Below are 25,494 nucleotides of genomic sequence, written 5' to 3' on the forward strand. Positions count from 1 at the left end.
CTATATCAGCATTTTGACCTCAGCGCTTCAACTCCTGATGGCGCATTACTGGCGATTGCAATCAAGCAGAACTTGTACATTGCTCCAAGAGATTTTTCCTTATCTTGAAGATGCTGACGGGTCTCGGATGCGCGTAGAACTTTCATTCCTGCGAGGTGTGGTGCCAGATGACACGCGACCATCAAAGGTTTAGCTTCCGCCGATCGCCGGGCGCGGCCCACCTGCGTCACACTGGCTTTGTGTAAACCTTTGACGAGGCTGGTGTCTGTGTGTCCTTGTCTCTTTCGTCCGGTTTCGATTGATGGGCAAAACTTGATCTACTCCTTTGTACCATGCAGATTTCATGTGGTGCACATCTTGTCCAGAGTTTCGTCCATACATCTACACGCTGTCAGACAGCAGACGGCGGGACTGCATGATAAGCTTACGGCGCATGCATGCAAGAAAGTTTATGCGGCTTGCCATGGGCGTGATAGCATTCAGCCGAGTACGACGATGTTTGTAAGGACGGCGCGGGACGGAGCGGATATGGCAATTCTTCTTTGTGATACACGCAATATAGACTCTGGTAGGATCGATATGTATGAATGCTTCACCACCGAAAGATATTAAGACTGGAATCTATCCAAATAGCATTGAATGATTATATAAGTAGCTTGGCAAGTCAGCCCAGAAAGCTTGTGGATGCGGTATCAATGATCGAAGCCAATCCGAAGCGTCTGACGAGAGGCTGGGTCGTACAACGCAAGGAAATATGATTTACAGTATAAGTATCCATCGCAATATGCAGTGAAGCTGATGGTCTTTCTCAGTCTGGGAAGATGCAAAACTAAAGGGAAACAGCAGGATCTGTGGCGTATGGAACGCATGGATCGCATGATTATGAATGACTCCAAGATTCCTGAACGCCTCGCTGAATAGAACCAAAGGACAAGGGAAAGGGACAGTATGAGGTGGAACAGTAGATGGACAGAGAAAAGAAGACGGATCATCCGATTTGTGGCGGTATTAGGGACCGGTTCGGTTCGGTGGTCATTGCTCTTAGCAGGCCACGCTAGTAAAGGGTGCACTCTCCTGGAGATCTTCGACGAGAGCATCAACATTGCTGAGGTATCTACCCAGCATATGCTGCTTCTCTTCCTGCGACCGCGTGTTCTTTCTCGCCGTACCTCGGCCTTCATCGCCAGTCGCCGTGCTACCGCGACGCTCGAAGGCGTTCGCCAGCTTGCTTGGACTGCGCTGAGGGCCGGTGACTGGGACTTCAGGCATCAGGTAGAAGTATAAGAACTCCAGCAGCTTGACCTTGACGTTTTGTGTAGTCTCTTCGTCCTTGAAAAGGCTCGTTACGGTGAGTAAGCCATCCATGTGCTCGAATATGCGCGTGTTTTGCGGGTTTGCGAGTAGTGCGGTGACGAGTACGAGGAGGGCCTGGGATTGTATGGCTGGGCAGTTATAGGGGTCGAGCAGGTCGAGAAGAACGTTCATGTAGACCTCGCGCCCGAAGATGATGCGCGAGGGCGGATGAAGTAGGAGGAGACCTTGGAGGTTGGAAAGCGACGAGAGGATGAGAATATCGTTCTGGCCGTCTGCAATTGGGATGGTTAGCACGAGGTCGTCCCTAGTGGGGCATCTTCTTTTCTCACCTTTGCTACTGCCCATGCCGAGCAATCGGTCTAGGCAATCGGCTACTCGTGTCGCAACTATAACATGTTAGTGTACCGTCGCATGTGGTCATCTATCACGATTCAACCCACCATTCCATTCAAAGCCCTCCTGCAACCGGAAGAACTCCCTAAAGGCGAGATCCTCTGCCAATTGACCCAGCTTCTTGGGCATCGACTGTTGCTGTTCGCCCAGGTTGACGGCCGAGGCATTCCGCCGGTGGCCTGGGGTCGAGGGTTTTGGTTTGCCGCTGGAGAGACATATCTGTGCCAGCATGCCCTCAATCTGACGCAGTCCCTTGCGGATCTTCTGCGTATCCTTGGACGCAATGTTGTCGAAGGCGAGGGACAATAGTGCCTCCATTTTTGATAGCGTTACAATCGGTCGTGGCGGTATGATGGTGGCGGCAAGGAATAAATGTTGGGATGTGCCGTGGCGGTGGAAGTGGTCTGGTTGTTGTTGAGATCAGGCGTCGTCGAGGGGGACACAGGAACGGGTAGGGTCAGACGGGAGGGGGTTAATGCGCATATGCAGCTAACACTTGATTTTTTGCGGAGGACATGTGATTTTGAGCTGTGTGTGGGCCACCAAATTGCGCCTTGGGCCGTGTGAGAACGATGGATACCAAGAGAGCACGGGGGTGTTGTCGCATCGATAAACACCCGCCGTCGCCACGGCAATGCCGACCCACTGTTGGCGGCTCGAGCCGTGCGCTACTAGTCTCGGCAACCGCCCTGACAGCTCACCTACAAAGCCACCTGCTCCTTGCCACACAACTGTTGTTCTCATTTCATCTCACAAGCATACCGTCCAAGTAGAATAGTGCCCGCATCACGATGGGCAACCTTAGCGCACATGGCTCTGCACTCTCTTCGCCTTCTTGGTCCCATAACTCTGCATACGTCATCCGCATGCCCAAATGTGGAACTGAATATCGTCTCGACCCGAATGAATACGAAAACATGCACCTCGTGTCGAATGGCAGCAGTCCTTTAGACTGACCGCATCTTGGCATGGGTGCTCAGCCTAAACCACGCGAGTTGACCGCGCCCTTTGCATCGCCATGTTCACGCCCCTGGGGCTGGGAAATCGCAACACTAAAGTCTTTCTAGTCACTGCTCATAAATCAGCCCGAATTGGAGCAGGAACATGTTACAGATGCGTCGTTGTATGCAGAAACAGCAGTCCGACCAGCCTTGTGAACCCTTATATCATGCATCCGAGTCGGTACCAAGCTTTCTTCGTCCAACCATCAAATTCTGCAGCCATGCCACAAGCTGAATCTACCCTTCCACTGCGTCACCTACAGTGAAAATCACTGTTGGTCGTTCCCCCACTTCAACATGCTCTTGCTCTGTACCAGTAAAGTGCGTGGCCACATGCCAGCGAAATGGATCAAGTGGCTCCTGTGGCTTATCATCTTAATACGCTTCGTTATTTTCGCGCCCACTATCTACTACAATATTCACGCGACAAACCACAGCAATGTCATCAACAACCACGCCCAGTTGTACAACGGCACCTACGGCACAGCTATTGTTACAGGCCAAAGATTTACAGAAAGATGGGGTGCAGCAGTCTTCTATTACAGCCTCGCATCCTGGTTCCCATCCTTCGTCTTCATGCCGCCTCTACATCTGCCCTTCACCGTCGTCGATACTACACTGGCCGTATTTGTATCCATGGCGACGCATTACCAGAGCGCATACTCGCCTCGCAACAACAGCGACTGCCACAATCCTGAATTTCCCGGAATGCAGCGACCACCAGGGACTAATGAGAGCTTCTTCGAGGCTGCCGCAAGGCTGAATGCCACTGTTAGCACCCCAACCAATATGTGTCTGAGTTTTGTCAAAGAGTGGCAATATGGAGTCACCCTGTCGTGAGTATTACACCTGCATGCATATCACGCTTTTCTAAATACGATAGCTTCTTCTACGCACTCATGTCTCTACTTGGCATCATCCTTTTCTTTGGTGCTATACGCGATGCCAAGCAACAGGGCACATCAGTATCGGTCATGTTCAGGGAGCTGGGCAATGACATTTGCTGGTGTCTCTTATTGATACCAAAAGCCTTTTTAATCTTCTTTTTGATCTTGTACGCCATTCCGCTCATATCTTTCCGGTGTTTACCGTTGAGCGTAAAGGCTCCGATACGATGCGCGCGGCGATATATGATCAAGTCTAGGCTGGGTACAGAGCAGAACACCAAAATTGCACTGAAAAAGTCCAAATCGATGTCGAACAAATCAAAGAAGTCTCCGGGACGGTACCAGGGCGGCGAGGGTAGTCACACTGAGCTGGCACAATTTCTCGGCGTTTACGACATACTCATCCTAATCGCCAAGGACCTCCACTACATTGATGTCATGAACCTGGCTCTTGTATCCAAGTCTGTTCGCAAATCCGTCCTCCCTTCATACGATCTCGCTCGCCGCTTGCCCATCTATAAGCTATATACATGCAATGCCGACGATAAGCGTTCCTGTTGGGTATGTTCAACGCCAGTTTGCAGCGAGTGCTACCAGCTCCCCGAAATTCCGCAAGAAACCTTTCTCTATCACCTGGAGACCTGCATACCATACTGCACATCATGTCACTATGAACACGTTGTTAATGTTCCGCATGCACATACAGAAAGGTTCATGAACCCAAGTTGCCACTGCGGGCCCCTCCCAGCTCCACCGAAAAGTGCCCTGGGGCGTTTCATCTTCAGCGTTATGTCTATATCGAAGAAACCACGTGTTTTGGAATTGAAAGAAAGAGCAGTGTGTCGTAGTTGTAGTGAGATGACTACGGAACGGATACTGTCCATCAAAAAGAGAAGCACGCATATCCTGCTCACGAGGGGCGCCAAAGCCAACGGTAAGAAGTGGAGGAAATGTGCAAGAATAGGATGTACCAAATCCCTTGGTACTGGACCTCGATTTTGGGTTTGTCCCGACACTCAAGCGTGTGGAAGGGAGTGCACGAGTTATTTGCATCAAGCATGGCAACCCAAACGTAAAGCTGCTCCAATTGGTGAACAGACTGTTTGAGTATCGAGTGGTCTGAACCCACGCATGTATTTACTCTTCTTTTGGATTTCTATCACCAGATCAAGGCTTAGTCATCTGTTTCCCTTTTGTAGTACAAAATTGAGAAAGAAGAAATAGTACAAGAATCTTCGTATAGCTGAAACATCTCCACACAGAAATAGACTTGGGAACAGTTTGGTTAAGATTTGGATCAAGGATATTAAGAGAACTAATTATTATCGACTATCTTGATCAATTCAACACTCTACAACATCAGCGCGACTACCACCCCACCAACAAGCGCAACAACACTTCCACCAAGCTTAGCAGCCATGCCCGTATACTCTGGCATAGTACCACTACCCGTCGGACTTGGCATACCCGCAGTCGCATTCCCACCGCCCGTCGCGTTCCCATTCACGGCCTCAAAGTTGGCACAAGTAATCCTCGTCGTATTCCCCGTATGCAGTACAAACGCCAACCCGCCAAAGAACCCGGGACTCCCCATCTGTACGCTCAAATACGGATCCACAAAACTCGTCGCAAACGATCCATTCGTCATAATCTTGCCACCGTGCTTACCGGCCAAATCGCCAACCTGACACGTCGCAGGCAACGCAGCATCACACATGACGAGTTCGCCGCGGTTGGTAAGGTCGAGGTGGCCCATTGTTGCGGTACAGTTTCCATCGCTGGGGACGGGGAGGGCGTGGATGTGCCAGTTGAAAGGACCGTATTGGGCTTGTGAGGGTAGGTTGGTTAGATTGACAGTGAAGGATACACCCTGGGGTCCACCGACGGCTTGGATGCTGCCTGAGACGGTGCTGTCGACGAAGGGGTTGTATTGGACCTGGGGTAGTACGGCGAGGTAGGTGGAGGCGGGTTGATTCGTAGAGGCGGTGGCTGTGCCGAGGAGGCCGCCTGTTTCGCCGGGTAGGTAGCCGGGGGCTGGGGGCAGGGGCGAGACGATGGCGCCTTGGATTGTGTCGACGCCGGTGAAAGGGGTTGCGGTAGGTGTAGCGGGAATGACGCCAGATTTTGCGGCGTTGAGGAGGACGGGGGCTGGGGCGCCTTCTTGGACTTGGGATTGAGCCTGGGCTAGAGCGCCTAGAGCGAGGAGAGCGAGAGATTTGGACAGCATTTTAATGTTTCTCTCGTCTCCGTATCGAGAAGTGTGAATTGAGCGTATGGAAGTGTGGGTAGCTGGCTTCCTTTATCCTTTATACCATCTTCCCAGTTCCCAATCCTAGGATCATGTATTGCCTCGTTCGCAAACGGCAAAATAAACGCCTCCTTCTCAATTCCCTCTGAGCTACCTCATCAGTGACATCAAGACATTGATAACCCCCGTCGCTTCTACCATGTACGCTCTCAAACAAAACGCCCATTCCGCGACCAAGCACTCAATATCAACATCATCGCTCCTCGGATAAATCATGCCGTTGGCCTCTTCTCCGCATCTGGCCAGTGTGCACCTCCCTCGCGGCAATACCGCTCGCGTCACCGGCTATAAGATTAGCGAAGGGCGCCAATCTTGTGTCTGTCCTTTCACAAGCCACCGGGACCCACATTAGCGTCATCTGGGGTGCATTTGCCAGACGCTGTGCCTGACATCAGCATTTTTTTGTGGGGAATTGGCGTTGTGTTGTTCTTGTTGATCCGAGATGGTGGGTTGAGGCAAGTGCAAGTGTGATGTCAAGACTTTATGGATGCGGGGTGTTAAGCGAGGGTGTGACGGCGTTGCTGGGTGGGAAGGTGTTTGTGCTCCGCGGATGGGGGATGGATGGATGACGTCTTGCTTAATGGTGTTGCTAATGTCGCGTATGGGGAACAAAGTTAAGAGGTTTTGCGTTTTTAGGGTCTCAAAACTCTTAGGATTACCGTAACTCGGTATCGCCATGGCACTAGCCTACCGTTCTGAGGATTGCACGATTCAAAGATTCTAGAATTGAAACCATTCGTCATTTTTTGTGCGATGCTCTGTTTCGGTTATAAGGGCCCATTGCATTGCCAGGCGGTGATATCACAAAGCTATCGTGTCATACGCTATAAAGTCGGGAAGTAGAACCAAAAAAAGATTTTATGGAGTTTCGAAGTTTCACCTCAAGAAAACTAGAGAGTATGGAGTTTATTTAGATGGTATTCCGCCATGATAATAACGATAACTAAAAACAAAGGCTTAGGTAATCGATTCTATCTTCCTCTTCTTGCTTCACAACTAGTGCAGAGGATTCCGTACGTGCTAAAGGACGACGTCGGTTGCTGTGGTCATGTGGTATTGTTTCGGAGCGGTAATTCCCAGTGATCGGACCGGAAGGATCCTGCTCAGGTGTGCTCAATCTTGTTGAGGGAAGATCCTGGCTCGCGGACTCGTAGTATGTATTAATTGCACTACTCGAGAATACCGGGAAGGGTACCTCCTGTGATGGCCTTGTACTATCGCCTAGCTTGGCATCCTGGCCGCCCTGCGGCGATTCCGTATTATAGCCTGGCTTCAGATCACCTTCCAGTCTAAAGTCAACGCTGCTATCATGCGGGTCTGAAGGTTCCGCCGGCTTAAAATGAGGTCGGTTGTGATACGGATAAGCATCTGTACCGTCTCCTGTCTTAGCATCGCGACTAATCTGGTGCGATTCAATATCTTCTGCTGAATCGATGTGGCGTGAGGGGAGGTCGTTCCCGGAACATATCCCGCTGCGATCCTGCCTGCTATGGTATTTCTGGAGAATCTCATAATACCAAGGGTCTTTCCAGCTGCGTTCTCGTTGAATCTTTCTTTCACGCTTTGGTCGTGCCTCCTCGTGTAGCCATTTTTGGGCCTCCCTGCGAGGAATTTGGCGTCTTGGCCCATGATAGTCTTGTCCTAACTTCTTGCAATAAAGCTGCTCATCGTTATGGCTTTGTTGCCCACTCTTATCGTCTGTTTTTTGAACGCCATCCTTACGTGTTTGTCGCACATTCTCATCATACCCTTGTCGTCCACCTCCATTTTGTCTCCGTCGTCTCCTTTCTTGCATCGCTAACTCCTCAGCAGAATCTATGATATGCTCCTCATCAGAATCTATGATATGCTCCTCATCAGATTCTATGATATACTCCTCATCATCCGACATATGTCCCCTATTGTATTCATCACTCTGCGGACTAGTCTCCTGTATCATTTGCCTGAGCATTTCCATCATTTTGTCTTTCTCGTGTTCTTCGAACTGTTTGAGACGATCTTTAATTCTGTGCAAATTCTTCCAGATGTCTTCTAGAACTGTCTCTACAGGAACGATATAGGAAGTCCCTATGGTCGGACACCCTGCAACAATATGTCCCCTCCAGCGACCTGAATTGACATCAAATACCCATGATCCACAATCGCCATTTGCAACGGGATTAACCAGTCGTACACAATACACTTCCTGGATCACGGCGGCATTAGGTACTCGCATGTAAGTTGGAGTCTCGCTGATAATACCATGATTGAGGCCGGTGGAAGCAGTAACAGTTATCACATGTCCATGTGGGGAAAAGAGACGCTGGCGCACATAGATGTCCTTGGGGTACAAGAAATCTTCTCCCTTATCCGTTCTCCATCGATTTCGCAAGCGGATAAGAGCGTAATCGAGCCCCTGTTGCGGACCCTCGGAGGATAGGATTAACGCATCGCCAATGTAAGAGGCATCTTCAGGAACTTCGACAGATGTAGATTCGGTAGAGCTCTTATCAACAAGCTCGGTGGTTTCCTCAGTATTTGTCACTTCCGTATGCAGGCTCAGTGTGGTGTCTCTCTCTGTGAGCGGGTTTATGGTTTTGAAAGATGGGGTTGGCTCCTCTAGAGCATCGTCGCTGTCGCTATCAGAGAAGAAAAGATCTTCTAGCTGATTATCGATATTGTGAGATTGTATTGGTGTATCATTGAAAACGTGAGCAGCCGTAAGAAGACACTCAACGCCTTTGATACATATCATCGGGCCGGCCGTCGATATTCGTGTGGTCTGGATGTTGTCGATTATTGTATGAATGTATAGCCTCTGACCCAAGTCTGGACGGATTGAGGTGCTCATGACAGATGGTCCGAATAAAGATTCGTCTGGAGCCTTGGCTTTCGGTCCCTTAGTCAATGATACTGAGGCTGACTGAACCAACTGATTATAGTCTGGGGCCCGCGGTAGATGTTTCAAAGCAAACCCATCTGCAGCATATCTCCGCAATGTACCACTGGCTTTGATGATGTCTCTGGTGTCTTTACGGTATTCTTCGTTCTCAGAGCAGAATATGATCGTTGGAGTCGAAGATTCTGGAGCAACTCCGATCATGTATAATGACCAAGTAATCCAACTAGGTTTTGGTTCGCTCTTCAATTCACACAAAAATGTCAGATACAGATGGTATGAGCACAACAAGAGGCCACTTACATGCTTATCGAGGTATTCTTTTACGACAGGACCAATCTCGAGGAAGATATCCCGTGCCGGCCCGATGGCCTCCCAGCAGCTCTGGCCACCTATCTTCACCAAGAAACGACCCACAGAGTCTTGTGGGGACGGCCAACATTGCTTCCTGGAGCGTGCCTGGATTTGAGTCAAGATATTCCTGCGTCCAGTGCGGGATAGCGGGGTCGTTGTAATTGTGGTGGCCATAACAACCAACCGGTCAAATATGCATGAGCCTGGGACTAATCAAAAAGTCTCTTCGTCAGATGAAGGGAAATAATTGCGGGGATAGGGTTTAAAAGTAGGAAGGAGGCTGTGGTGATCATTTGGATGCGCAGCGCGCCGGTGAGCGGGTGGCGAGATCAGCAAATGATCCGACAAATCAGATCCTACTTAGTATGCACATCTATGTACCATGCGCAGCCAAAGTCAGTCGAGGTAGGCTGTGTTTGTCGTTGAACATGAGCAAGGCTGAATGGAAGGCACCCTACTAATGCAGATGCGTAGCGCGTTGTTGCATCATGCAACAGGAACTGAGCAGCCAGCGAATGAACAATTATTTAATATGCGCAGCCACTCTTGAGATGAACAGGCTAAAATCTTTCTGTGGTTGTATAGAAAGCGAAGTGTTGAACGCGTCAGAGTAGGAAACTGCATCGTTCGGAGCTTTGAGAAGTGCCTCACCGGATTTTCAGCATGGCTTCTACTGCATCTTCCCTTCTTGATGCGCCAGATTCCATTGCAAAAGCGCAAATTATCAACAAACTCTGGGAACCTCTTCTAGTCCAAACACACTTTCAAAATTCTGAACATCCGATTGGAGCATATTGGAGATTTTATCAGCTGGAATGCGAACGCGCTTTGCACGATAATGGACGCCATGTACTTGAACGTACACACCAGGACCTGCTAGACATTATTCATTCCTTACGGAAAGCCGAGACTCGTGATGAGATCCAGAGAGCCTTGCGCTCGAAGTTGACAAAGCCGCATGACAACGAGGAAGAGCTTCTCGATGGGTCCGTCGATTTCGCTGCAAATATATGGCTAATGGTCGACTTTGATCACATCCAGTACGGATTTTCGGGCAGGAGACAACTACACTGGAAGTCCGAACCGCTCGCAAAGTGCTTGTGCTCAGGCTTCCCTGCATCTCCGTTGCTAGGTCATGAGGGTGTGAAACTCCAACGTATCTTCAATGCGCCAAACTTGAAGCGGATAGCCCGTATCGAGATAGTTCCAACTGCCAACTTACTAGATCATCTTAGGATTATAGATGACGATACAAAACTTTGCGTGTTCCATCACGTCTCAGTCTTAGGATTACAGTTGCACAAGTACGGTGAACAGGCCCATATGCTCACAGCCATTCGCTAACGTGTCCTAGCACCACCTTTCCCAGCGGTCTTATCGAGGAGACGCTGCGTACGCTCGCTCTTCTCTTTCCTCAGTCCGATACTGCCACCAGAGATTACTGCCGGGAATTGCAAGCATCTTACGATATAGATCCTCAGCTCGCCCTATGCGGCCACCTGAAGACAGACGACCGGCAGATAGAGAAATTCATATACTGGCATGACAGGCTAGTGGTGTTGAAGCAGGCTTTCGATGAAGCTACCCCACGCACGCTTGCGCAGTGGTGGTATGACCGTAGAAATGGCGTTCAGTGGTATACATTTTGGGTCGCTATATCGGTGGTCGCTCTGACCCTCCTCTTTGGCTTTATTCAGAGCGTGGAAGGTGCGCTTCAGGTATATGGCACTTTCAGAGGCGAGCAGCATCAGTAACAAGAGCAGCCTTACAACTCATTCCCTCGTTGTACAACATGTCAGGATACGCAAGAAACTACTGGATATCTATGTCCACATCAAAAACAAAAAACAGGATATGAGACAGCCTCACGAGGCATGACGATCACCATTAGCGGGGTTCTTCTCCGTGAATCTAACTAACGCAAGCGAGACCCTGATTAAGTATCAGCGATGGGTTGGAGGATCAGCCGTCAATACGAACCTCATTACAAAACGCAAGTCACAGAACAACGCAATGACAATTTATTATGTACGTTCCACCTATAGAAGTTCCTCGTATCCAGTGGGGTGATGGGTCCTGATGAAGATCAAGGTCAGCCGAGGTATGAGGTAAGATTGTCGTCAGGGAACAGTATGCATCGCTCTAAATGACCTTCCGCCCTGTTGTGATACACCTGCTATTCCTTTCCGTTTTTATTGAAGAACTGAAAAATTATTGTGCCATTCTTACAAAATGTCGAGTTTTGCCAACTACTGCCGCAAGAAGCGCACAATCCAACAGCTTCCCACACCTGCCCGGAAGGGTCACAACGCCATCTTGAACGCCGAATACATACAAGACATTGTTGATGCAATTGGCACATGGAGCTGTCAGCGAGTCTTCCTTGTGCATTCGAAAGCGCTAGATCAGAACACAGATGTTATCAAGAAGCTCAAGGAGAGGTTGGGGCCATTTGTTGTGGGGGCCAAGTCCGGCGTTGGCGCGCATTCTCCTTACGAGGATGTTCTGGACATCGCAAGAAAGATACACGAAGAAAATGCGGACTGCTTGATCAGCATAGGAAGTAGCAGTTACTCTGATGCGAGCAAAATTGCTCGCTTGATGGACGCAAATCTTACCCCAGACAACCTCACAGTGGAAACGATGGAGGGTTTGGTGGATCAAGAGAAGGGATGTGCAGATAATCTGAATGATCCCAAGATCAAGCTGATACTTGTCCCAACGAGTCTGTCGGCAAGCGAATGGAACAACAATTCCTCTGCAACAAACCCCCAGACCCATAAGAAACAGCATTTCGCAAGCGAGCAAGCAGCTCCGGATCTTATACTACTTGATCGTGAGGTCGCCTCGACTTCGCCGAGGAAATTGTGGCTTGCTAGCGGCATGCGCGCGGTGGACCATTGTGTCGAGACGGTAAGTACCTTCTGATTCTGAGACCGAAACCACAGGAATAAACGTGCTAATGAAATTGCTTTGTCAAGATGGTGAACGAAAAGTGCAAAGAAGAAGTATTCCACCACATGGAAGATGCACTAGCGGTGCTTCTTAGAGGGCTGAAAGACTATAAGAACGGTGAAAGTAAAGACGACCACACTAAACTGCTCGACGGGATCGAAGATTGTCAGATCGGGTCCCGCAATGCCATGATGGGTCTCTTACTATGGAACGTGCCAATGGGCCTTTCGCACGCCATTGGACATCAGCTCGGCAGCGTTTGCGGTGTCATGCACGGCGTTACATCCTGCATCATGCTTGCCCCCGTCCTGCGCTACACTGCGTCCAAGTCTGATAGGCAGAAGCAGATTCAGGAACGTGTGCTGGGTATTTGGAACAAAGTTCTCAAGGGCGAAGAATCAAGCCTCGCGGATGCAGTAAGCAATTTCGTGAGGTTTCTGGAGCTACCAAGTACACTGCAGGAAGCTGGGATTGACAAAAAGCAGGATATTAACAAGGTCGCTGAACGAACATTGACAGATGTGTTTGGGGTGATGGAGGGCATGGGCGGGAAAGATGACATACTTGCCATTCTGGATGACGCAAAGGGCGGAGAAATGCAAGATGGGTGGCTAGGTGGAGGGGCGCCAATGTAGCGACTTAATGCGATCGAATTACTATCCTGAACCCCTTTTAGATCAGCGTTTCGTCACTTCTTCCCTGGAAAATACATCGCCCTGAGATCGCCCATGGGCAAGTCCTCAAAGCTCGCCACATCCTCAACAATTACGTTGGCCAACTCAGCGGGGAGTTGCCCCTCGCCCCACCGACTCATAGTTCTCCATATCTCATGGATACGCGTACTATCTCTCAGGAAATCCCTAGAGCGTCGAAACCACCCCGCCTCGAACCATTCGGCCTTCGCACCATCCCAACCCCAATGTTCTAGCTCCTGCTCGCCCCACAACGGCAACAGCTCCTGGGCCTTGGAAAGAGATAATGCTATCGGTGCTGAAGCTGTATCCCACGGGTTTGCTTTTGATGGGGATGGGGATGATGTTCCCGACTTTGTGGGTTTCGGTGGGTCCCATTGATCCACACAGATCCTCAGCAAAGCGTCGTCAAGGGTCCAATATAGACTTTCCCTTTGACTTGGCAAGAACCTTTCCAATCCAAATTCCCTGCGTCGCAACACGTGTACGCTCCAATCCACCAGTAGGCAGGCCGCTTCTGCCCACATTGCCGGAGCCCTATCCACCAAACTGCGCACGGTTGCAGCAAAAGTACGTGTGCGTTGGTAAAGAACAGAGTAGATGTGTGGAATGGTACATAGTCCTTGCTGTTCGAATAGTACTGTAAGGTTCATTGTTTTCATATCGTTGAAGAATTTCGTCATGTTGTGACGTGGATCAGGAATCTCGGCCGAATTCAGATGCTCCCGATGTCTGATACAACATGGGTGATCGGTACATTGACTTAACTCCATGGTGAGTATTTTGATGCTGAATATCTACGCCAGCTGAAAGGTAGGAGGGTTGCGTTTATCGCTGGCGATTGCGATGTATGCCTGGCGCAGCTCCGAACGCGCGGGGGCATTACGTCATCAGCATCCGCATCCGATGCCTGTTGATTGCAGAGCGCAACTACCCTTGACCAAGTTATTTTCTTTTGGGAGATGTGGTATGATCAGGATTGAGAAACATAAATATGATTCTAGGGGTAAGGTCTACATGCAAAAGCGGTCTTTTCCGGCTCTGAGTACTAGCGGCCATAGATCATCACCATATACCCTGCATACGAACGTAACTTTAGACCCTTTCTGTGGCATTTGGGGTGTATTGTACGTATCATTAAGATTTCTTAAGCCTATCTACGCTACGGAATATTTTCTGATCGCTTGAAGATGTCATCAAGGCCATGGACTCTTAGACCCTCTTTGGCTGCCAGTCACTCGAATGTGCACGTCGACAATCCAGGCTGGTGGTTCTCCTCGATCGCAAATTTGCTGCGTCGATGTAATGATTTGAAGACTTTTGGATGCGGTAGTTTTGGGGATGGTGCCTCGGGTCGACTGTACTACGGAACCAGTGTCGCTACCATATTTTGTCGACAATGCAAGTGGTGAGAACATGCGATATGTCCTAAATTGGCACCCAAGAAAGTGGATTCACGTAATGCATGGGTCACATCGTCGTCTTTGGCGTATGATCGACCGAGAGTTTCGCTGAAAGCATAGAACCAAATGATCTCAACAGGGACTACACTTAGCACGTTGGGATACCCTCTGTTCAACTCTTTCTTAGCGATCCTCTAGCTTTTCAGGGCCCAACAAGAGTTTCCTCAGCCTGGTGTTCTATAAGTATTCTCCTCATCATCTCTTTCTACTTCTCTCATAGTGCTACAAAACATACCTGTCACACATAAACATTTCCTCTTCCAAGCTCTATCATTCATCATTCATCACTCATCCAAGATGAAGTACCTAAACATCATCCCGTTCATCGTTGGCGGAAGCTACGCTGTTCTCTGCGCTTCCAACGGACCCAGCACTGCCCCCGAGCCAGTCGTCAACACCCTTGATGGCTTCAAAAACGAAAAACTCTACACCCATATTTCCAAGATTGTCAGGAACGTTCCTGGCTACGAGGCAGTCATTACTGCCGCCGATTGTGCTATCGCATCTCCTAAGTACATGACGTACATCTCGCTGAAGCATTACAACCCGACGGCCTGTGCCCAGGCGTGCAACATGCACGCCGGATGTGATGGTTGTATGTCAATCCATTACACTCAATAACATCAGCATACTCACAATATCTCTTCAGTCAACATTTACGTCCAGCGTGAACCCGGCGTCCAGCCCAGCCAAAATTGCCCCAACCCCACCGCCATTGCTGTCACCAGGTGTGCACTGTACTCAGAGCCCGTCACCAAGTCTCAGTGCACCAACGAAGGCCAAAAGATTGGTCCTGTCGATTACCACAATCTTCCATTCGAGGTCGCCATTCGTGGATCCAATGGTACGTGCTATGAAATGCTAAGTATCTTAATTTGTCCACTAACACACTTCAACAGCGTACAACAAGCTCCCCGTCAAAGAGAAGGTCAAGGTGGTCACCGTCACAAAGTATTTGACCGAAGCGGCGATCCCAACTTCCGGGTTCTTGTCTTTGGGTTCAAACACTCGTCTCATCACCCCTGCGAAGACTGGAACCGCGTTTCCAACCTCCACCTTGTATGGTCCCAGGGTCACACCTCACACCCCCGACCTTGCCAGCAACATCGACTCCCACGGCCGCACTTTCTCTTCCCGCACCGTCACCGCTACGATCGACGGCGTAGTCCGCATCAACGAGGCGAGGGTGGTGGAATTTCCCGAAGGAGCACCGATCAGCACTGATGGTCCCTTCCCTCATGTCACCCCCAGCTCTAGTCAGGTGACGACGACTTCTTCGGCTTAGACCACTGCCGATCATGAATGTTGTACATCCCGTAGAACCATTCGATTGCTTGGACTCATGGATTTTATGGGCTATTGGAGTTTGCTTGATGTCTAGTGTTGGCGCTGGTTGATGCGTTGGCAAGGTGTTGGGGGGTGATAGACATTTTGAGCTTGAATTCCATTGTGATCCATATCTCTCACAGGTCTCGCAGCTTTTCTCTGACTTGTCGACTGCCAGTGTTCTCATGAATTGTGATGTGTGAGGATGTGATAACAAGGAATTGTACAGATGGATAAAGTGATTCCTTGGCTTATACAGCAATGTTATCGCTAGGCTTACCCATAAGACGCATGTTAACTTGACGTATACAAACATCCCACTCCTTAAATCTCACAAAACCTTAATTCCACTGTTATAGATCTTTCATTCCTGTACTAACTTCAAGATCCACGGCGAACCAGCGCACTATTCTCCAGTCCAATATACGCCTTTGTCAAATGATCCTATCCACAGACCTTTTCCAGTCTATATATGTACAGATGGTACTTGCCGGGTTTTCAACTCGGCATACCTTTATGAATGGTACACCATCCATCACCTTGCAGCCTTAGTATCCTCTCCCTCACCATACCTCTGCAGACACTCCTCACAAAACCACTTGCCTTTCGGCACTGTCGCCGCCGTCAGCCCAACACACTCGAAATGGTACCACTGATGAGCACACTCGGCGTTGTCACAACCAATCATTTCTTCATTATCTGGCGTGCCGCAGATGCAGAATTCCACTTGCGGCTCAAGAGACGGCTGGGGCTCAAGAGATGGCTGAAACTCAACAGACGGCTCAGGCTCAGGGGACTGCGAATGTGCTAGTCCAACCTCATCTCCAGCGTCTTCACCCACACTCTTCCTCTTATTCTCCACTGGGGCCGTCTCATCTTCGTCGTCACGCTTGCGCTTGGTAGCCTGCGCCGCGCCGTCCTCAGGCACAGAGACACCTCCGGTACCGTCTGCCACCCCGGTTTCTTCGACCCCACCTTCTTCAACATCACCTTCTAGAATAACAACTTCTTGGACACCACCTTCTTGGACACCAACCTCTTCGACCCCACCTTCTTCAGCGCCAACTTCTTCAGCGCCAGATTCGCCATCGGCAGCTGCCTTGTCCGCCTCTTCACTCACTTCTTCTTGTTCTTCACCCCTACTCTCACACTCCCTACAAATCCACTTCCCACCAGTGTCACCCTGCGCCTTCGTACAAGGATAGTGAAACCAACGTATACTACACTCTCCCTTTTTCGCACACTCTCGCATCGGCCCATTCGCATACGGTGGTGTATTGCAGACACACTTACCGTCTTGAGGAATGGGTGGCGCAAGATGCTTACATTGGTCGCAGTACCAGTCCAGAAAGATAGCAGGTATGTGGTCCATTCCAACGCAGTGCTTGTGGTACCAGCGGGGTCGGCATCGCTTGTTGTTGCAGGGCATGATGGGTTTGATGTAGGCTTTATAGTCGGGCTTGTTGCAGAAGCAGATTCCCCTAGGGCGTGAAGGGTCGGGTTGCGCAGTTTTGGATGAGGTGTGTGAGTTGATGGTTGTGGAGTTGGCTTTAGGGTCGGGCTGCGCAGTGTTAGTTGAATTTGGCGAGATCACGGTTGGGGTTTTGGTGTCGATTTGCGCAGTTTTGGATGTGATATGCGAGTTCATGGTTGTGGGTTTGGAGTTGATGTCGGTTTGCGCATTGTCGGGTGAAGTTGGAGAGACCATGGTTGCAAATGTGGATTTGGATGTGGATATTGGCAGTGTCGGTATTTAGTTTGATGTCTGTTTGTTGCGACTCCAGTACTCAGAAACGGAAAGTGGGGTATTTCTTCACGATGTAATTTGAAGGTTTGAGTATTTGACAGATGCTTGAGGCGCGGTTTTGAAATATCTACAAGGGCGAGGGTGCGCACGGTCCGGATTTGGTGTTGGTGACGCAGATTCTATTGTACTTGCAACTCACAATCACAGTGTTGTGGCTTCTGTCGATACACTGCAAGATAATAGCGAGGTGAAAGGGTGTGAACGGGAAAAGTGGGGCAATTGTATCGGTAGATAGATTGAACTGAACGACGGGCGTTTGCAATACCCGCAAATAACAGACAATCATGCTTTGCGTGGACGCTCAGGTAGCAGACCCTGATATTATTTGTACCATGATGGGCCGAGAACGTTCTATGCCATACTCTTTGGGAAATTGAACTGTCACTCTCCATGACCAACAACCTGTCTCCTCCCATGTACGCTTTCCCATTCTTCCCAGAGACCCTTCCAGACGTCCCTTTCACTCCGACCCAGACCTGCAAACATCGCATCCAAGCTCTCTCGATGTAAGCTTGCCGTTCCGACAATTTCAAAGATGCCAATCATAAGTCTCTCCCTCACTTCTTGGTCAAGTCTTCCATTGAGTTGGTAGCGACAGAAGGATGCAAGAAGCGGGTACAAGAAGTTGCTAGCCTTTTCGCGTGCTGCTTTGATGGGATCGTTGAGGTCTTTGGATTTGCGGGATTGATGGTGTTGATGCGCTTTTGTGATTGATGACTGTGGTGGGTTGCAAAGGGTAGAGAGCAGGCGCGAAAATTGTGTTGCGTTAGTGGGCGTGAGATGTACTTGCTGTGTGGCAGTTGTTCTGCGTAACCAGGTTGGCAGAGCGCCGCTGCGGCTGGCATTGGGAATGAACAGACAGAACAGAAGTCCCTGTAGAAGCGGTAGAAGCAGGTGGAAGCGGCCACCCAGACGGCCGCGGTGCACAAGCAGAATTAAGCGACTCGTGTGGCACAACCGGGTGAAGATTTCGGAAGCGTATTGTGATGTTAGCGCGGGGCTATTTCGAGATGTGAGCTTGACGAGTATGCTGAACACACATTCGACACCGTATTGTGACGCAAGCAAAGGTTTGTCGTTCAAAATGGTATCGACGCAGTCGAGGAGGGCATTGAACGACTCAAAATCAGGGCTCTCCGCAAGTAAAACGCAGATCCTGGGTAGTAGTGCGAGTTGCTTTTGCGTCAACTCAGCGTTGTCTTCCAGCTTGTCGTCCATAGAATTGATTAGATCGCTAAGGATGCGGTACGATGCGGCAACATTCGGTGGCTGTTGGTCTACTGCCAACGTGGATACCAAATCCAACTTCTCGTAACAGGGGAGCGGCTCGATTACTTCCCTGAGGGACTTGTACACAGAGTCTTGCACATGGGTCGGGCTGCCTCGAAGGACCGTAAGCGTCAAGCGGATCAGCCATTTTATGTCTTGGTAGAGCTCAAATTTGGTGACCAGAGTATATACACGTGCGACGTATTCGATAACCTCGACCGGAATGCGAATCATGGAACCCTGGTAATCGTTGAGGTCTACGGCATCCGCCATCCAGGTACGCAAATGGGTCTGAAGGCGACTGAAGAGCTTTACCTCTTTCACTACCGGTATCGATAACTCGTTGAAAGCATCCAAAGCTCCTTGGAGGAGCGCAATGTCCTCACCGCGAAGCAGTTCCTTGAGAAGGTCGATGTAACGTTCAATATGAAGCAACGAGTTCTGCTTCTGAGCCAATGAAGTCGCTCGGAGAATAGAGAGCCTAGCTAACGAGATTTGATCGGTCGCTTTGGTTATGGAGAGAAGCTTTCCAGAGAACTCGATGAAGAATTCCTTGTTTTGGGCCTGACTCTGATTAGGAATTATATGACCGAGTGTCCTTTGAACAAGTTCCCGAAGCAGCTGCAACGCTGAATCACTTTCAGCATTCTGTTGACATAGCTGGTCAGCGATGCTGAAGATGATGCTAGGATCGACGGTTATTTTTGCAGTAGCGTTCGGTACTTGTTGGAGATGTGCAAAGACGCTCAGTAGTCCTGTTGCAGTGGCTCGTCCAGAGTTGAGAAGATCGGCCGTGCGGTCCAGTATCGATTGTCTCTGTTCACGGGATAGAGCCGCGGGTCGAATGTGAAGGACGGCTCCTAGAACCATGGGATGGATGGTTCCCGTGCCCTCTTGCCCTAGAGTCTGTAGAAGAGCCGCAGAATATGCCTGTTGTATTAACGAGTTCCCATGCTGAATGATGGACTGTGAGAGTGATCTACAAATGAGATCACTGGTCGATTCCCCAAAGTACTCAAACTTTGACAGAATAGCACACAGTGATTCACGGCATGCACCGGCATCCATATGTTCGAGTAGTTTGACTGAGTAGGCACAGAATAATTCTACCATCTTCATATGTTCATCTGGCTCCAACTGCGTTGAAGCAAAGGTTGAAATGACCGCGCCCAAGCCATCGCGGATGATTTCTTCCGAGCCAGGCACCGTCTGTAGTTGGTCACATGTATTGAGCCAAAACACTATCGCGGCCGCCTGTGCAGGAGTGCCGATACGATGTCCGTTGTCTCTATGGCCTGTGGAGATGTCTTTGATAGCTTGCTTTAGGAGCGGGTGTAGCAACTCCTGTTGTAGGTCCAAGAAATTGTGCAGCTCGATTGGCCAAAGCTTTGCTAGAAGTTGGCACAGCGTGAACCAAGAGAGCTGGAGTTGCGTATACTTGGCGTAAGTATCTTCTTGAACCCATGTGGCATAGGTCAGGAGCAATGCATGAAGATCAGGCTGCAGGGCTTCAACCATTGTATCGGACTGGACCGACTGAAGGAGTGCCGGTAGTAGGATTGCACTACTCACTGCATTCTTGTATGCAGCGAGCTTCCTAATTTTGACGTCTTCTTTAGAGGCAGTCTCGATTGCACGGCCAAACTTGGCTAAGCGGGTTCGATGCTCTTGAAACAGCGTTGTGATTTGACCTTGGGTCAAAGATTGCTCGAAGACCTCCGCCAAGGCACTGTGTAAGGCACGGTCTTCCCAGACGATGTCTTGTCGTTCTGTGAGCGCCTTTCGCTTGCCATGCCTGTAGCTCTGGACTAACTGGTCGTCCCACTTTTGAATAAAGCCTAGCAAGTTTCTGTTGCGCACAAAGGCGGACATGAGTGGTTTGATAATTTTGTCCAAGATCGTAGCTCTGCTTGTAAGAGTGCGGCTTTCATTCTCAGCATCTGGAAAGCCTGAACCCTCCAACTCTACAAGCGATATGCTCTCAAAAATGAACTCGGCTAGATTAGTGTGCTGCTCCTGCGAGAGCTTGGCATTTGCTTTTTGCTCTGTGACAAACACCGATGCTTCCAACTCGATTAGAGCCGCGATCAATAGCCAATGTACTTGTCGCTCTTGACGTTCGGGATACTTGACACCACAGTGGTACCAGAAGATTTTCCTGACAAGATCAGGCGTCAGGCCCACTTGGTGCACTTGCAGAACACGAAGAGCACCGCTGAGCCCAGCAACAGCGGTCTGCCGAGTGATGAACTCGGGTGGTGTGGTTATTGAACATCCCGCGCATCCTGCAAGTGCGGAAAATGTGGCTTGTAGCCATGGCTTTTCCATCGACCTGCTCTTGGGTGTCCGTGAGGGTGATACACGGATAGCCAAATCTAGGATGTGCGGAACTGCGTTAAACAGGGACGCTAGGTCATTTGGTAAGGTATCTCCACCATCCTCGATCTGGGCAGCTGATAAAAGTTTTGCGCGAAGCGGTTCCAGATTACTTTCCAAAACAGTCGAATCTCGCATACTTGGGGCCGGAACGGTGGAATCAGTGCCAGAGAAGAAAGCAGCCCTTGAGGGTGCGAGTAGGTGTCTTGCGAGAAGTTTGTCGAGTGTTGCAGTTGCGCGGTGAATCGCACATGCAGAGAATTGTGGTAACACTCCATCTCGCAAGCTTTTCAGCTGCTCAAGGAGGGTGAGTGTAGGTACAAGACACTCGGTGTTGAACTCTTCGGCAGAGGCTCCTGTCTCATCCTTGGTGTCGGCTGTCCGCAAATCCCAAATCTCAATTATAAGAGGCAGGTCGATCAGGTCATCTACCTGAGAACCCTGGGTATTCGACTGTGACATGGTGTCCGCAATTTGGTAAACAGCCGTAAGCCAGAATCTCAATATGCGCGAAGCTTGTGTGCTCTCGGTCCTCAAGACCATCTTCATGAGCTCGGCTTGTGTAATGTCGTCGTCATTGCCCCCCGCGGCTAACTTCACAATAGATTCCACAACCAATCTAACCACACGGAAGAGGTGGCTGCGGTTGACTGGTCCAAGTGTAGCCGATGTCGAATGTGGCTTCTCGGCTGTTCCACGCTTCCGTTTCTTGGATGGTTTGGTTCCTTCCCGAACAGTCTCACTCGACTCGGAATCATCCTTCATATGAACATCCTCAGACTCGGCCGTCGGCAACAGAGTCATTTCCTTGTCAAAGTTCTCGACCAGCGTCTTCTCTAGTATGCTAGGGAAGCTGGCATCTCGCAAATGCGGGGCGCTTCTTGACACGGGAAGAACGTGAATCATCCAGTCTAGAAGCTGCCATGCAGTCACATTCCCTCGAGCTGTGCGTCCGATCTCCGCGTCATCCTTCAGCTTGTCGAGTACCCATCGCAACACCCATTCTGCTCTTGCGCGCACGAGTCGTCGTATGATCTCTGCCTTTTCCTCCTGTTCTTGTATGGCGCTCCAGTTCTCCGGAAGGCCGATAATTTGCGCAGCTTGGCAAATCTGTTCGTCCAGGTCGGAGAAGTCCTGGTTAATGGCTTGGAGTCGTGGCCGGGTAGACGCAGGGTCGTTTTTTGAGGCCTTTTACACAATTAGCTATATCTGTCACATGCGCCACGATCCCCTCTTACCGTCTTGTTTAGCGCCATATTTGCGGCCTGAATCTTGTTGAGATTGCAAAAGTCGTCGCAAAGGAACAGTCGCAAAGTAACTTGCATAATAGGAAAAAAGTTGGGCACGGACCTCTCTACCCTTGCAGTTCGTGCCAAGGGCCGGCGACGTCAAAGTTCCGCTTTCAAGCTACTGGTGAAGAGGCCCCATCAAGCACCACGTCAAACCGGTCTCTATTTACCTCCAGCACACCGAGTGCGCCGTTGAACCCATCAATTGCACTCGCAAGTTCCGCAGCCATGGCCGAAAACAACCCCCAGCCCGTCGCGTCCATCTCACGAACCACACGCCCCATGAGCGAAGCTCTGCTCAACGAAAAGGTACAAATCCCGCAAGCAACCTGCATCTGAGGGGCCAAGGAAGACTAGGGATGCGATTTGGAAATCTTGCGGACATGGGAAGGCTGTGCCATATCTGATGGCATGTGCCAATGATTCTCACGCGACTTCACCCCACGCACGCCCAAAGTCGACCCCATTGCGCAGATAAGCGGGCAGGAATGACAACAGACTAAATTGCTAATATATGATGATAGTGGGACCGCTGCCTCTCTTCAATGCTCATCCGATCCGGTCTCGGCCTCTCATTCGGCGTCGTCTTCTCAGTACTCCTCTTCAAGCGACGTGCATGGCCCGCATTCGTCGGTCTCGGTTTCGGTGGTGGACGAGCATGGGAAGAATGTGACAACGTGAGTTTCCAAATTCCCAGAGATCTCCAGTCAATTTGCTAATCTCCGGTGTAGTCCTTCAAGCGAGCAGCAGCACCCCCAAAAGACGGCCTCCGCGTTATCCGACCATAAGTTATGCAACTCGTGCGGATGGGGAGGTGGAACGAGATCATTCTGTGTAATTCAAGCAGCTTTGCATGCGGAACATGCATTGTACAGTAGGGCATGGTATAGATCGTTTGGGCAATTGAACGCTGTACATCACACTCCGGACCCACTCTCACCTTTGGTTCGAGACATTAACTCATATGTTCGGATCCAGGTGGAGACTTTTGCTTTGAAGCCTCTCGATGACTTTCTCTCGAGTTTCTGTTCACTGCTCTAACTCGTGGCTTCTGGCTGATATGTATTGCAGATGCGGGACACAGCACTAGCCCATACTCTTTACTTGCCAGCCCTCATCTTTCTACACATGCATACATGTGCATCATCACGATCGAAACAAAGAGATGAGAAGTGATCTACTAAGGTTCTCTTTCGCTCTATGATCTTGATGTGTTTCAATGCAGCGACATACCACTGAATCGGACATCTCTGCCTCCATCCCATTGACGACAGCAGCCTGGCTATTCCAATCTTTTTTCACTGACATAAACCACCTCATACACCACTTCTCTCGCTTACGCATTCCAATCCTCAAACCTATATCCCTCAGCTCCATCCAGAACAGTGAAGCGGTGAGTAGTGAAAATAATAGACTCATATAGCTCACGACCTGCAGCGCGAGCTTTCCTATGCCATGGCCCCAGACCACCCTTGTACGCGTCTTCACGGGAATGCCAGAAGCCTGTTACCGTATTAGTCCGTATTCGATTCACAATGTGACCATAGACCTGAACTCGGAAATCGAAGTGTCCGAATAAAAAGCCCCAATTCGAAATCAAAAGAAGCAAGACAGGAAAGGAATATGGAAAAAAACTCACAAGTCGCCAAATTTCTCCTCTCCCCATCCGTCTTCCCAAACCAATACTTCAATAACCCCCCACTCTCACACGCCTCTCGATGACTCTCTGCATCAAGCTTGTACAGCGAATCGTTATCAACGCTTTCCTTGAGTTTAGATCGGAAGGTTACTACGTAAAAGGATGTTTCTTTCCACTTGAACTCCTCTTCTTCACGAACCAAGTCCCGAAGTAAACTCAAAACATCGTCGAGATTTAGCGCAGAGGTGTAGGATGTTGTTGCATAGGTTTCCACGATTGGTTTGAGTGCTGTGAGAGCGAGGGCGAAGAGGCGGGATGAGGTGGGTAGGGCGGGGGATGTGATGTCTAGGTAGTGGCCGGGAAGATTGTAGGGGGAGCTGATGAGTAAACATGATGTTTCTTCTCGTTCGTTTTCCTGGTCTGGGATTTTGTGTACACTGAGGTTTTGGTCCTGGCGCCGGATGAGCTGCGTGTATGCTGCAGCATTAAACCGAAGTTCATCGAATTCTGTGGTGATAGAGGCTGGATCGCGGAGGATCTGGCGTTGTGGGCGAGGCGCTGGATTGGCTTCTGGTGATGGTGGTGTGGTGACTTCTGTGATTGTGACGGAGGCGGTCTTGAAAGGTGGTGATTTGGCGATGATAGGGCTGTGGGATTTTTGCAGCATCTCGGAGGTAAGACACGCAGCCATGACTATGCTGGATTTTGTCCGAAAGGAAATCAGGAAGGTACCACTTGAAGTACTTGCTTTGTACCGAAAGCACTCGCGGTGAGGGATCCGGTAAACCTTCCCAACTCTTCCTCTCCCAGATGTACGGTCTGGGATTAATGAAAGTCTTAGGTCGCAGATGTACGGGTCCTGTAGTAGTAGTCTGAACGGCTAAGAATGTATTTTTGTAATTGTTCTTCTTCTGGAATGATTGGTAAGTTTGTTGTGGGGGAGGCTCAAAAGTTCCGAAGGTGCGGTGGACTTAAAGGAAACCATGCCGCTACCAGCACGTCGAATCACGCAATAGGGATACGCCATCCTTAGCTTACTTTGTCTCACTTCACGCCCAACGCACAACACGGACACCAAGTAGCATAACTGCCGGGGTATTTGACGCGTGAGGATCTGCAGCGGCGGTTTCATTGCTGGGACCTCGTATATGCAACATGGTACGTACGCCACCACCCCGGTCCAATGTGCGGTGAGTGACCAAACTTGCCGGAAAGAGCCAAGGGTTTGATGTGTCGGTTTTTGGTATTGAGGATTTTTGTACGTTTGTGTTTGTATAGAAGGGGAGGGAAGCGGCAAAGGGTGTACAGGTGGAGGCAGTGGCATGTTTCGTGTTTCACCTTGACTGGCTTCCTTCAGCGTAGTACGTTCCTCCTCTCGACAAGCCTGAACACAACATTTATCTAGACTACCTAGAAACACGCCGATAGCTCGTGAAGAGTAGATATATGCGGTGACTGTCAAACGAATTACAGGGCAGATGATTGTATTGCGCTTATGAAGCAGCAGCGATCATCAGGAGAAGATGTACTCACAATTCCAGTG

The 25,494-nt window shown here is 49.9% G+C and overlaps 13 protein-coding genes across 13 annotated transcripts; 6 read left to right on the plus strand and 7 right to left on the minus strand.

Annotated features, from left to right (window-relative positions):
- Window positions 1–1,041: 1,041 nt before the first annotated feature.
- On the minus strand, window positions 1,042–2,025 carry PtrM4_103710 (cell division control protein 14; the record flags this gene model as incomplete). The annotated part of the gene is made up of 3 exons (XM_001936230.1): window positions 1,042–1,586; window positions 1,644–1,700; window positions 1,755–2,025. 3 exons carry the CDS (start codon window positions 2,023–2,025, stop codon window positions 1,042–1,044), a joined length of 873 nt encoding a protein of 290 aa, XP_001936265.1.
- A 980-nt stretch (window positions 2,026–3,005) lies between these two features.
- On the plus strand, window positions 3,006–4,702 carry PtrM4_103720 (uncharacterized protein; the record flags this gene model as incomplete). The annotated part of the gene is made up of 2 exons (XM_066107521.1): window positions 3,006–3,544; window positions 3,592–4,702. The coding sequence occupies 2 exons, from the start codon at window positions 3,006–3,008 to the stop codon at window positions 4,700–4,702; spliced, it is 1,650 nt and encodes a 549-aa protein (XP_065961970.1).
- A 244-nt stretch (window positions 4,703–4,946) lies between these two features.
- PtrM4_103730 (cytosolic Cu/Zn superoxide dismutase) lies at window positions 4,947–5,822 on the minus strand (the record flags this gene model as incomplete). The annotated part of the gene is made up of 1 exon (XM_001936228.2): window positions 4,947–5,822. One exon carries the CDS (start codon window positions 5,820–5,822, stop codon window positions 4,947–4,949), a length of 876 nt encoding a protein of 291 aa, XP_001936263.2.
- A 1,024-nt stretch (window positions 5,823–6,846) lies between these two features.
- On the minus strand, window positions 6,847–9,309 carry PtrM4_103740 (uncharacterized protein; the record flags this gene model as incomplete). The annotated part of the gene is made up of 2 exons (XM_066107522.1): window positions 6,847–9,024; window positions 9,085–9,309. The coding sequence occupies 2 exons, from the start codon at window positions 9,307–9,309 to the stop codon at window positions 6,847–6,849; spliced, it is 2,403 nt and encodes an 800-aa protein (XP_065961971.1).
- A 489-nt stretch (window positions 9,310–9,798) lies between these two features.
- On the plus strand, window positions 9,799–10,889 carry PtrM4_103750 (uncharacterized protein; the record flags this gene model as incomplete). The annotated part of the gene is made up of 2 exons (XM_001936226.2): window positions 9,799–10,439; window positions 10,490–10,889. 2 exons carry the CDS (start codon window positions 9,799–9,801, stop codon window positions 10,887–10,889), a joined length of 1,041 nt encoding a protein of 346 aa, XP_001936261.2.
- Window positions 10,890–11,367: 478 nt separating this feature from the next.
- Window positions 11,368–12,063, plus strand: PtrM4_103760 (uncharacterized protein; the record flags this gene model as incomplete). The annotated part of the gene is made up of 1 exon (XM_001936225.2): window positions 11,368–12,063. The coding sequence occupies one exon, from the start codon at window positions 11,368–11,370 to the stop codon at window positions 12,061–12,063; it is 696 nt and encodes a 231-aa protein (XP_001936260.2).
- Window positions 12,064–12,116: 53 nt separating this feature from the next.
- On the plus strand, window positions 12,117–12,725 carry PtrM4_103770 (uncharacterized protein; the record flags this gene model as incomplete). The annotated part of the gene is made up of 1 exon (XM_066107523.1): window positions 12,117–12,725. The coding sequence occupies one exon, from the start codon at window positions 12,117–12,119 to the stop codon at window positions 12,723–12,725; it is 609 nt and encodes a 202-aa protein (XP_065961972.1).
- A 53-nt stretch (window positions 12,726–12,778) lies between these two features.
- PtrM4_103780 (uncharacterized protein) lies at window positions 12,779–13,465 on the minus strand (the record flags this gene model as incomplete). The annotated part of the gene is made up of 1 exon (XM_066107524.1): window positions 12,779–13,465. One exon carries the CDS (start codon window positions 13,463–13,465, stop codon window positions 12,779–12,781), a length of 687 nt encoding a protein of 228 aa, XP_065961973.1.
- Window positions 13,466–14,542: 1,077 nt separating this feature from the next.
- PtrM4_103790 (DUF936 multi-domain protein) lies at window positions 14,543–15,530 on the plus strand (the record flags this gene model as incomplete). The annotated part of the gene is made up of 3 exons (XM_001936224.1): window positions 14,543–14,840; window positions 14,895–15,089; window positions 15,145–15,530. The coding sequence occupies 3 exons, from the start codon at window positions 14,543–14,545 to the stop codon at window positions 15,528–15,530; spliced, it is 879 nt and encodes a 292-aa protein (XP_001936259.1).
- A 576-nt stretch (window positions 15,531–16,106) lies between these two features.
- PtrM4_103800 (TNG2, Chromatin remodeling protein, contains PhD zinc finger) lies at window positions 16,107–17,279 on the minus strand (the record flags this gene model as incomplete). Its single annotated transcript, XM_001936223.2, has 1 exon — window positions 16,107–17,279. The coding sequence occupies one exon, from the start codon at window positions 17,277–17,279 to the stop codon at window positions 16,107–16,109; it is 1,173 nt and encodes a 390-aa protein (XP_001936258.2).
- A 480-nt stretch (window positions 17,280–17,759) lies between these two features.
- On the minus strand, window positions 17,760–22,279 carry PtrM4_103810 (Urb2 domain containing protein; the record flags this gene model as incomplete). Its single annotated transcript, XM_001936222.1, has 2 exons — window positions 17,760–22,211; window positions 22,262–22,279. 2 exons carry the CDS (start codon window positions 22,277–22,279, stop codon window positions 17,760–17,762), a joined length of 4,470 nt encoding a protein of 1,489 aa, XP_001936257.1.
- A 261-nt stretch (window positions 22,280–22,540) lies between these two features.
- PtrM4_103820 (DUF543 domain-containing protein) lies at window positions 22,541–23,100 on the plus strand (the record flags this gene model as incomplete). Its single annotated transcript, XM_001936221.2, has 3 exons — window positions 22,541–22,621; window positions 22,837–22,989; window positions 23,044–23,100. The coding sequence occupies 3 exons, from the start codon at window positions 22,541–22,543 to the stop codon at window positions 23,098–23,100; spliced, it is 291 nt and encodes a 96-aa protein (XP_001936256.1).
- A 548-nt stretch (window positions 23,101–23,648) lies between these two features.
- Window positions 23,649–24,642, minus strand: PtrM4_103830 (Med15 multi-domain protein; the record flags this gene model as incomplete). The annotated part of the gene is made up of 2 exons (XM_001936220.1): window positions 23,649–23,815; window positions 23,952–24,642. 2 exons carry the CDS (start codon window positions 24,640–24,642, stop codon window positions 23,649–23,651), a joined length of 858 nt encoding a protein of 285 aa, XP_001936255.1.
- Between the last annotated feature and the right edge of the window lie 852 nt (window positions 24,643–25,494).

Source organism: Pyrenophora tritici-repentis, chromosome 5 (assembly GCF_003171515.1).
Source record: "Pyrenophora tritici-repentis strain M4 chromosome 5, whole genome shotgun sequence".
Classification (NCBI taxonomy): Eukaryota; Fungi; Ascomycota; class Dothideomycetes; order Pleosporales; family Pleosporaceae; genus Pyrenophora; species Pyrenophora tritici-repentis.